Raw genomic sequence first — 10,959 nt, 5'->3', positions numbered from 1 at the left:
CAAAACGAAAATGATTTCCGCACAGTGAGCAGTGGTAAGGTTTCTCACCTGTATGAATTCTCTGGTGTTCTTTAAGGCTTCCTGAATGATTGAAACTCTTCCCACATGTGGTGCAGTGGTAAGGCTTCTCTCCACTATGTACTCTTTCGTGTCTCTTAAGATTTACTTTCTCACTGAAACCCCTCCCACATTGGGAGCAGTGGAAAGGTTTCTCTCCGGTGTGTACTCTTTCATGGTTTTTAGATTACTTGAGGAACGGAAACTCTTCTCACACTGAGGGCAGGGGTAACGACCACGACCAAGTAGTCTTGATATATCTGGGTCAACTACACCACTATTGTCCTCCTCTTCCTCAACATCTCTCTTTTCCTCCACATTGATTTCCCTCTCACTCTCCTCCTCCTGGAGAAATACATTGAACGCACAGACAGGCATCTCTCCAATATGTATCCTCTGATGACTTTTAAGAATTCTTAGCTGAGTGAATCCCTTCCCACACAGAGAGCAGTGGTAAGGCTTCTCTTCACTGTGGGATCTCTGGTGATTCTTTAGGTCTCCTGCGAAACGAAAATTCTTTCCGCACAGAGAGCAGTGGTAAGGCTTCTCCCCTGTATGTATTCTCTGGTGTTTCTTAAGGTTTCCTGGCTGACTGAAACTCTTCCAACAAAGAGAGCAGTGGTAAGGCTTCTCCCCTGTATGCACTCTTTGATGTTCCTTAAGGCTTCCAGAATGATTGAAGCTCTTCCCACATTGGGTGCAGTGGTAAGGCTTCTCTCCACTATGTACCCTCTCGTGTCTCGTGAGGTTGACTTTTTCACTGAAACTCTTCCCACATGTGGCACAGTGGAAAGGTTTCTCTCCAGTATGTACTCTCTCGTGATTTTTTAGATTACCTGAAGAACTGAAACTCTTTCCACATTGAGGACAGGGGTAACTTCCACGACCAGGAACTCTTGATGTACCTAGGTCAATTACACAACTATTTTCTTCCTTAACTTCTCTCTTTTCCTTCTCATCGATTTCCTTCTCATCCTCCTCCTCTTTGACAATCAAATTTAAAGCACAGGCAGGCTTCTCTCCAATGTGTATTCGCTGATGACTTTTTAGGTTTCCTGGCTGATTGAAACTCTTCCCACAAAGAGAGCAGTGGTAAGGCTTCTCTTCACTGTGGGATCTCTGGTGAGTCTTCAGGTCTCCTGCCCGACTGAAACTCTTCCCGCAAAGAGAGCAGTGGTAAGGTTTCTCCCCTGTGTGTATTCGCAGGTGTTGCTTAAGGCTTCCTGAATGATTGAAGTTCTTCCCACATGTGGTGCAGTGGTAAGGCTTCTCTCCACTATGTACTCTCTCGTGTCTCTTAAGGTTTACTTTCTCACTGAAACTCTTCCCACATGTTGGGCAGTCGAAAGGTTTCTCTCCAGTGTGTACTCTTTGATGATTCTTTAGGTTAGTTGAGGAACTGAAACTCTTCTCACATTGAGGGCATGGGTAACTCCCACGCCCAGGTAGTCTTGATGCTGTGGAACTGGGCTCGTTGTCTGGGTCTGGGTTGGGGCCCTCTCCTGTAAGAATATAAACAGAGATAGGGTAAGATACAGACAGAGAAAGTATTTAAGCTTAACAATGCAGGATTCAACAGTCATTAGGATTAACAGAGTATTGAAATAAATACTTTGCAAGGGGATTGTTGCATCACACATATATAATACAATTGTCAAATTACAATGCATTGCCCATTGTTCTGTAGCCATTTTGTTTTGGCACTCGCCTTCCCTCTTACACATACAGAAGCCTGAGGGGTATAATACAAAGCAGAATCAATGAGTTAACCAGCTAACTTGCCTAAATATTCTGAAAGCAAAATTTTCTTCAACACCCAGAAACACATGTTTACATTTCTTAATGAACCAGAAAATCAATGGTTATTTTGGGTTGTTTACCTCTGAACCAAAGAGGATGTTAGCCTGAATTTACCTGAGTCAACAGAGGCCCTGTCCTCCTCTCGCTCTTCCTCCTCCCGCTCATTGATTTCTCTCTCCTCGCCCTCCTCCTTGACAATCACATTGAGTTCCACTGTTTGACTGCTGTTATCCAGCATCACTGACAGCATCTCTGGACCCAGCTGTGAGCTTCTCTGGGCTGGAACACCACAACCAGAACCTGGTTCAGACATGGTAGGCTAGAGGTAGATCTAAAAGAGGAGACCAAGAGAGTTCAAGGTGATTTTCACAAACCTTGATCATGGTATAGCTGCAGAAAAGACAAACATCTAAGCTAGCTATCCACACATCCTGTTCAGCAGGAATCCCTTTTCCCTAAAAAAGAAGTACTTTCTTGTGTTGGAATAAGGGACAATTCCAAGGTAACAGAGTGATGCTGAGTTAAACCTAAAAAAAAAAAAAGTTTCCTTTTTCTCTCCAATTTCGTGGCATCTCAATTGGTAGTTACAGTCTTGTCCCATTGCTGCAAATTCCTTATGGACTCGGGAGAGGCGAAGATCGAGAGCCGAGCGTCCTCCGAAACACGATCCAGCCAAGCCGCACTGCTTCTTGACACAATGTCCGCTTAACCCGGAAGTCAGCCGCACCAATGTGTCAGATGAAACATCGTACACCTGGCTACCGTGTCAGCGTGCATATGCCCGGGCCCGCCACAGGAGTCGCTGGAGCGGGATGGGACAAGGAAATCTCAGCCTTCCAAACCTTCTCCTAACCCGGACGATGCTGGGTCTCCCAGTCATGACCAGCTGTGACACAGCCTGGGATCAAACCAGTGTCTGTAGTGACACCTCAATGCGATGCCTTAGACTGCTGCGCCACTCGGGAGTTCCCCTCAAATAGATTTTAACAAACAATTGGTCCCCCAAAAATGTGACCCTCCGTTGAATTTCAAAATCCCGATGTGGCCCTTGAGCCAAACAGTTTGCCCACCCCTTCTATAGACTCTAGTGAGTAGGCTGGACCCTGGTTTTATAGACACACAATCGATTATGTACGGTGCAGTATTTATGTCCAAATATGACAAACAAGTGGATTAAAGCTGATCTTTAAAGGGCCGCAAAATGAGCGGCGACGCTCCTGGGGTGTAAACTCAGTGGACTTTAGAAGTGTTCCTGGGGTGTAAACTCAGTGGACTTGGAGACTAGAAGTGTTCAAAACTCAGTGGACTTGGAGACTAGAAGTGTTCCTGGGGATGTAAACTCAGTGGACTTGGAGACTAGAAGTGTTCCTGGGGTGTAAACTCAGTGGACTTGGAGACTAGAAGTGTTCCTGGGGATGTAAACTCAGTGGACCTTTATGTTCCAGGGTGTAAACTCAGTGGACTTGAAACTAGAAGTGTTCCTGGGGATGTAAACTCAGTGGACTTGGAGACTAGAAGTGTTCCTGGGGGTGTAAACTCAGTGGACTTGGAGACTAGAAGTGTTCCTGGGGGTGTAAACTCAGTGGACTTGGAGACTAGAAGTGTTCCTGGGGGTGTAAACTCAGTGGACTTGGAGACTAGAAGTGTTCCTGGGGGTGTAAACTCAGTGGACTTGGAGACTAGAAGTGTTCCTGGGGATGTAAACTCAGTGGACTTGGAGACTAGAAGTGTTCCTGGGGGTGTAAACTCAGTGGACTTGGAGACTAGAAGTGTTCCTGGGGATGTAAACTCAGTGGACCTGGAAACCTAGGGGTGTAAACTCAGTGGACTTGAAGACTAGAAGTGTTCCTGGGGATGTAAACTCAGTGGACTTGGAGACTAGAAGTGTTCCTGGGGTGTAAACTCAGTGGACTTGGAGACTAGAAGTGTTCCTGGGGTGTAAACTCAGTGGACTTGGAGACTAGAAGTGTTCCTGGGGGTGTAAACTCAGTCGCGACAGATAATTGTGTAAGGTGCAATAACTAATAAGACACATTGTTGACCATTTAGACTTGAAAAAATGAGCAAATAACTATTTTATATAAATATTATCATTATTCTTTGTACGATAACTAGTATAAAATATATTGATAATTGTGGACAATAATTAATAGGTCTACACACAGAACACATTGTTGACCATTTTGTCTGGAAAAAATAAACAAATAAACAAACAAATCACATAATATCTTATAGAAATAATTTTATTTACAAAGTATAACCAGAAAGGAAGAGGAAGAGAGAGGCCCAATGCGGCTGCAAATCTGTCTCCCTCCAGTAGGTGGCGTTTTCTCGTTGTTTCCAAAAGCAGGGAGTTTTTGTGTGGAGGAATATGAGTAAAATTGACTTTTTACTGCAGCACAACATACACAAGATAAGAGTACACACACAAACAACATTGTTGTTTGCTTGAAAAAAATAAACAAATAATATCTTATAGATATACTTTGAGAGTCTACATACTAGCATTCCCCATACAGTGGGGCTGGCAGCCTTAGCTCACTATTTGAGAGACAGAGATACTAACGAATACCCACCAACAAATGTCATTCTAGAGCTGAATGTGTTTTGACAAAACTATTTTAGGTTTGATAATGAATACTACCTCCAAACGAATGGAACATCGATGGGCTCCACATTCTCTCAGAGCTCAGTGCTAACCTTTATGTGGGTCATTCGCTCAGAGCTCAGAGCTAACCTTTATGTGGGTCATTCGCTCAGAGCTCAGAACTAACCTTTATGTGGGTCATTTGCTCAGAGCTAACCTTTATGTGGGTCATTCGCTCAGAGCTCAGTGCTAACCTTTATGTGGGTCATTTGCTCAGAGCTAACCTTTATGTGGGTCATTCGCTCAGAGCTCAGTGCTACCTTTATGTGGGTCATTCGCTCAGTGCTCAGTGCTAACCTTTAGCATTTGCTCAGAGCTAACCTTTATGTGGGTCATTCGCTCAGTGCTCAGTGCTAACATGTGGGTCATTCGCTAGACCTCAGTGCTAACCTTTATGTGGGTCATTCGCTCAGTGCTCAGTGCTAACCTTTATGTGGGTCATTCGTTCAGAGCTCAGTGCTAACCTTTTTGTGGGTAATTTTGAAGAACGTATTGTGAACAATGAAAAGCAAAAATCTATTTTTGAATAAAGTCCTGAATGAGGGAGGGGTATTGATATATTGATGAATTTATTTGCATATATGGGGGGGAGCTGTCAGATTTTATGGCATTACTCAATGACATTGACCCCAATCTCAAATTCACTATTGAATGGGACACTAAATGTGTTTATTTACCTAGATATGTGGATTGAGAAATGGAACTCTGTTTACAACTTACAACAAAGAAACGGACAGAAATACTATATTACAAGGGTGGCAGCATCCACCCTGAGACATTAAAAAGAGGACTTCCAAGAAGCCCGTTTCTCAGACTGAGCTGTATATGCCACTCCACAGAGAACTATCTAGAACAAGCAGTGGAGATGGGCAATAGGGTTCTATAGGGTTCCAATAGGGTTCTAAGAGGCTACTCTCCACAAAAAAAACCATTTACCTTTATTTAACTAGGCAAGTCAGTTTAAGAACAAACCCTTATTTTCAATGACTGCCTACTGGGGAACAGTGGGTTAACTGCCTTGTTCAGGGACAGAATAACACGTGTTTCCTTGCAGGTAACCATGGTTGACAGAGGATGAACAATGATTCCAAGCACCACCTTACTTTTGAAGCTTCCAGTCTGTTATTCGAACCCAATCAGCATGACAGAGTGATCTTCAGCCTTGTCCTCGTCAACACTCACACCTGTGTTAATTTCTTATGGCTTAGATCCTGCTAACGGGATTGATATGACAACAGCCAGTGAAAGTGCAGGACGCCAAATTCAAAACAACAGAAATCTCATAATTAAAATTCCTCAAACATAGAAGTATTTTACACCATTTTAAAAGATAATCTTGTTGTTAATCCCACCACAGTGCCCGATTTCAAAAAGGCTTTACGACGAAAGCACACCAAAAGATTATGTTAGGTCTGCACCTAGTCACAAAGAAACACAGCCATTTTTCCAGCCAAAGAGAGGAGTCACAAAAAGTAGAAATATAGATCAAATTAATCATTAACCTTTGATTATCTTCATTAGATGACACTCATAGGACTTCGTGCTACACAATACATGTATGTTTTGTTCGATAAAGTTAATATTTATATGCAAAAATCTGAGTTTACATTGGCGCATTGCATTCAGTAGCTACAAACCATCTGGTGATTTTGCAGAGAGCCACATCAAGGTAACTTGATGGATAAGTGTCATCAACAACCGCTGAATAGCTAGCGCTACATTCAATGAATATTACTACACATTTTTATATTCATTAAATCACAAGTGCAATATTGGAAAACACAGCTTAGCCTTTTGTTAATCCACCTGTTGTGTCAGATTTTGAAATTATGCTTTACGGCGAAAGCAATCCAAGCGTTTGTGTAAGTTTATCGATCTCATGACAAAACATTAAGTACACTTAGCATCAGGAAGCTTGGTCACGAAAATCAGAAAAGCAATCAAATGAATCGTTTACCTTTGACGATCTTCGGATGTTTTCACTCACGAGACTCCCAGATACACACAACAAATGTTCTTTTTGTTCCAGAAAGATTATTTTTATATCCAAAATACCTCTGTTTGTTTGTTCAGAAATCCACAGGAAAGAGCGGTCACGACAGCGCAGACAAAAATTCCAAATAGTTTCCATAGAAACATGTCAAACTTTTTAAATAATCAATCCTCAGGTTGTTTTTAAAATATATAATCGATAATATATCAACCGCAAATGTCTTTCACAGTAGGAGAGGGCAAAGCAATACCTATCCAAACTCTATTGCGCGAGCAAAACTCATGTGACCACTTGACGGAATGTTATCGTTCTGGCTCATTTTTCAAAATAAAAGGCTGAAACTATGGCTGTAGACTGTTGACACCTTGAGGAAGAGATAGGAACCAGATTCCTTATCATATCCCTTTAAATCCAGCAAAGGGAGGCTATGGAGTTTTCAAAATAGAAGCCACTTCCTGTTTTGATTTTCCTCTGGATTTCACCTGCAATATCAGTTCTGTTATACTCACAGACGATATTTTGACAGTTTTGGAAACTTTAGAGTGTTTTCTATCCAATACTAATAATAATATGCATATATTAGCAACTGAGACTGAGGAACTGGCCGTTTACAATGGGCACCTTTTCATCCAAGCTACTCAATACTGCCCCTGCAGCCATAAAAAGTTAATGCAACAGCTGTGTCAGAGTTAAAAAATATATTTAAAAATCACACACTGCAATAATCTGAGTACAGCGCTCAGACAACAAAACAAGCCATACAGATATCCGCCATGTTGTGGAGTCAACAGAAGTCAAAAATAACATTATAAATATTCACTTACGTTGATGATCTTCATCAGAATGCACTCCCAGGATTCTCAGTTCCACAATAAATGTTTGATTTGTTCAATAAAGTCCATCATTTATGTCCAAATACCTCCTTTTGTTAACGTGTTTAGCACAGTATTCCAAATTCATGAGGCGCGAGCAGACAAAGTCAAAAAGTTCCGTTACAGTCCGTAGAAACATGTCAAATGATGTATAGAATCAATTTTTAGTATGTTTTAATCATAAATCTGCAATAATGTTCCAACAGGAGAATTCCTTTGTCTGTAGAAATGCAATGGAACGCAAGCTAACTCACGTGAACGCGTGTGGTCAGCTCATGGCACTCTGGCAGACCTCTGACTCATTCAGCTCCCATTCCGCCCTCCTTCACAGTAGAAGCATCAAACAAGGTTCTAACGACTGTTGACATCTAGTGGAAGCCTTAGGAAGTGCAATATGACCCCATAGGACACTGTATATTCGATAGGCAATGACTTGGAAAACTACAAACCTCAGATTTCCCACTTCCTGGTTTCCCACTTCCTGGTTTCCCACTTCCTGGTTTCCCACTTCCTGGTTTCCCACTTCCTGGTTTCCCACTTCCTGGTTAGATTTTTTTTCCAGGTTTTTGCCTGCCATATGAGTTCTATTATACTCACAGACAGCATCCAAATGTTCTAATAATATGCATATATTAGAAACTGGGCATGAGTAGCAGGCAGTTTACTCTGGGCACCTTATTCATCCATGCTACTCAATACTGCCCCCAGCCATAATAAGTTAACGAGAGAATCACTGACATGATGTCAGCTGGTCATTTTGTGGCAGGGCTGAAATGCAATGGAAATGTTTTTTGGGGGATTCAGTTCATTTGCATGGCAAAGAGAGACTTTGCAATTAATTGCAATTCATCTGATCACGTTTCATAACATTCTGGAGTATAGGCAAATTGCCATCATACAAACAGAGTCAGCAGACTTTGTGAAAATGTATATTTGTGTCATTCTCAAAACTTTTGGCCAAAACTGTATACACAGATAGGAATAGATGCTCAACTTGGCTGCAAATCTGTCTCCCTCCAGCAGGCGGCGTTTTCTCGCTGTTTGCCCACCACGCAAGGAGTTTTTGTATGGAGGTCAATGAGAGTGAGTCGAATTTGGTCAACAACAAAAAAACAATGTCTTATTTGCTACACAAGGTTTATTTGATCGAATAGAGTTTTCGGAACGTTCAAGTAGTTTTCGAGTGCACTGATATAAGTAGGACACTATTTTGGAGTTGTCTCGAGATGGCTATGCATATTCATGGCATGAGGCTCGTAGCATAAATCAAATCAAATGTTATTGGTCACACATGCACATGGTCAGCAGATGTTATTACGAGTGTAGCGAAATTCTTATGCTTCTAGTTCCGACAGTGCAGCAAAAATCTAACAAGTAATCTAACAATTCCACAACAACGACCTAATACACACACATCTAAGTAAAGAGATGGAGTATATACATATAAATATACGGATGAGCAATGACCGAGCGGCATAGGCAAGATGCAATAGATGGTATAAAATACAGTATATACATATGAGATGAGTAATGCAAGATCTGTAAACATTATTAAAGTGACATAGCATCTCGAATCCATTGAATACAGGGGGTTGACGTCAACAACCCTTCATCAAATATTCAAAAAAGGATTACAATAATGAGATGTATCGACCAATTCAAAGAAAGGATAGGGGGGGAGCTAGACAGCCCACCGTGCCGCTTTGTAGACAACCACTCCCATTATTAGAGCAGAGAGACATGCATCATCTCAGTATATACATAATGTTTGTATGAAAAAATAAATAAGAAATACCCACATTATTTCCTTTTTAGGATCCTGATTATCCACCCCACAGTAGGTGGCAGAATGCACATCCAATTGTTGAGAACGCCATTATACCATAGAAGAAGATGATCTGTGACCCCGAAATACTTTGTTACTTTTCCCTGCTTCACAGCTGCATTCTTTTTGATGGAAACCCGAATTTTGCTTCTTACGCTTCTCATTTCCTTGAAAAAATCATGGGAAACGGACCATGCATTGATCATCACAATATTTATATTGTAATGAAACAGGATGGGAGCAGGACTTGAACCCTCGACCTTCAAGCCCCGAAGTCCAGCGCGCTATCGACTGTGCCGCAAAACCATTCTCAAGCGGCAGAGACGATATCCGCGTTTATAAACACAGGGTCGTTACAATATTTATATTTTTGAGAACTTTTACTTCACTACATTTCTAAAGAAAAGTATGTACCATTTACTCCACAGTTTCCCTGACACCCAAAAGTACTCATTACATGTTGAATGCTTAGCAGGACATGAAAATGGTCAATTTCACACACTTATCAAGAGAACATCCCTGGTCATCCCTTCTACCTAATCTGGCGGATTCACTAAACACAAATGCTTCGTTTTTAAATTATGTCTGAGTGTTGGGGTGTGTCCCTAGCATTACATTTACTTTTGATACTTAAGTATATTTAAAACCAAATACTTTTAGACGTTTACTCAAGTAGTATTTTACTGGGTGACTTTTATATGAGTCATTTTCTATTAAGATATCTTTACTTTTACTCAAGTATGACAACCACTTTTTTTTTTTCAATAACTGCGTCGAATTTATTGAACGTGCATGCGTAAGTGTATACGTGGACGGCTTGGCAGAAACTGAAGCTGAAGGTTGAATTATTGTTGCGCAAATATCCAGATAATGCTGCGTGACCATTTTGCGCAATGACACTGTAGGTTTGTTCAGGGGATTAACTGTTTGCATAAACCGGTAGCCGGGAAATCATAATTTTGCGAGCTATCTACCGAGATAGGTTGGTTATACAACATATATAGTTTAGCTATCTGTGGCTAAACAATGAGCAGCCGGTCATCCTATTCCTTGGTACAGTCATTTTACTCACAATGAGTCGACAGCTGGCTAACTATTAAATAAAAGTCACACTTCAACCGTGACCCTGAAATAAAGTTAGCATGTTAGCTAGTTAGCTACACAAACGGGTTTTGACGGGAGATGTGTTGCTAACTGGCTAACAGCTAACTAGCTGGGGGAACAACAAAACCAGGCCGCGGAAACCAGTGCGGTTTCATCCTGGAATATGTTGGTTTACAGACCGTGTTACAAGCATCATTAAAACAAATAATAATCATTAGCAATAGGTTACCTGGAACTGATTTCCTGTTTGGCTGAAAATAACTGGATATGGTGAGGTCTCGTAGAGCAGCGGAAACAATGTGTCCACTTTCCGAGTGAGTTTGGTCTGGATTATGAGATGCTGCAGGAAATGTTCGTGAGCGTCATATCAGCGTAGTGTTTGTGCATGTTTTGTTAGCCTCTTAGACAGACATAAATCAGGCCAAACAAATGCAAATATATATATACCTTTATTTTTTAATTACAATGACGGCATCCAATGACGGTTGTACCTTTTCAGCTCAGGGATTCGAAACAGCATCCTTTCAGGTTACTAGTCTAACACTCTAACCACTAGGCTACCTGTCACCCCAAAACATGCCATCTTTTATTACATTAGATTTATATTTGCAGTGTGATGTTAAATTATTTACAACAGTGCGGTCAGTGTATAGCATCTGTT

The 10,959-nt window shown here is 41.3% G+C and overlaps 1 protein-coding gene across 1 annotated transcript; it reads right to left on the bottom strand.

Annotated features, from left to right (window-relative positions):
- Window positions 1-248: 248 nt before the first annotated feature.
- LOC124023912 (zinc finger protein 271-like) lies at window positions 249-10,621 on the bottom strand (the record flags this gene model as incomplete). Its single annotated transcript, XM_046338078.1, has 3 exons — window positions 10,528-10,621; window positions 1,972-2,188; window positions 249-1,559 (listed from the first exon to the last, which is right to left on the bottom strand). Coding segments are annotated over exons 2-3 (1,510 nt in total), but the record flags the coding sequence as incomplete, so codon positions are not given.
- Between the last annotated feature and the right edge of the window lie 338 nt (window positions 10,622-10,959).

The sequence above is a fragment of the Oncorhynchus gorbuscha genome, unplaced genomic scaffold (assembly GCF_021184085.1).
Source record: "Oncorhynchus gorbuscha isolate QuinsamMale2020 ecotype Even-year unplaced genomic scaffold, OgorEven_v1.0 Un_scaffold_1718, whole genome shotgun sequence".
Lineage (NCBI taxonomy): Eukaryota > Metazoa > Chordata > Actinopteri > Salmoniformes > Salmonidae > Oncorhynchus > Oncorhynchus gorbuscha.
This window is presented reverse-complemented; position numbering and strand designations above follow the sequence as displayed.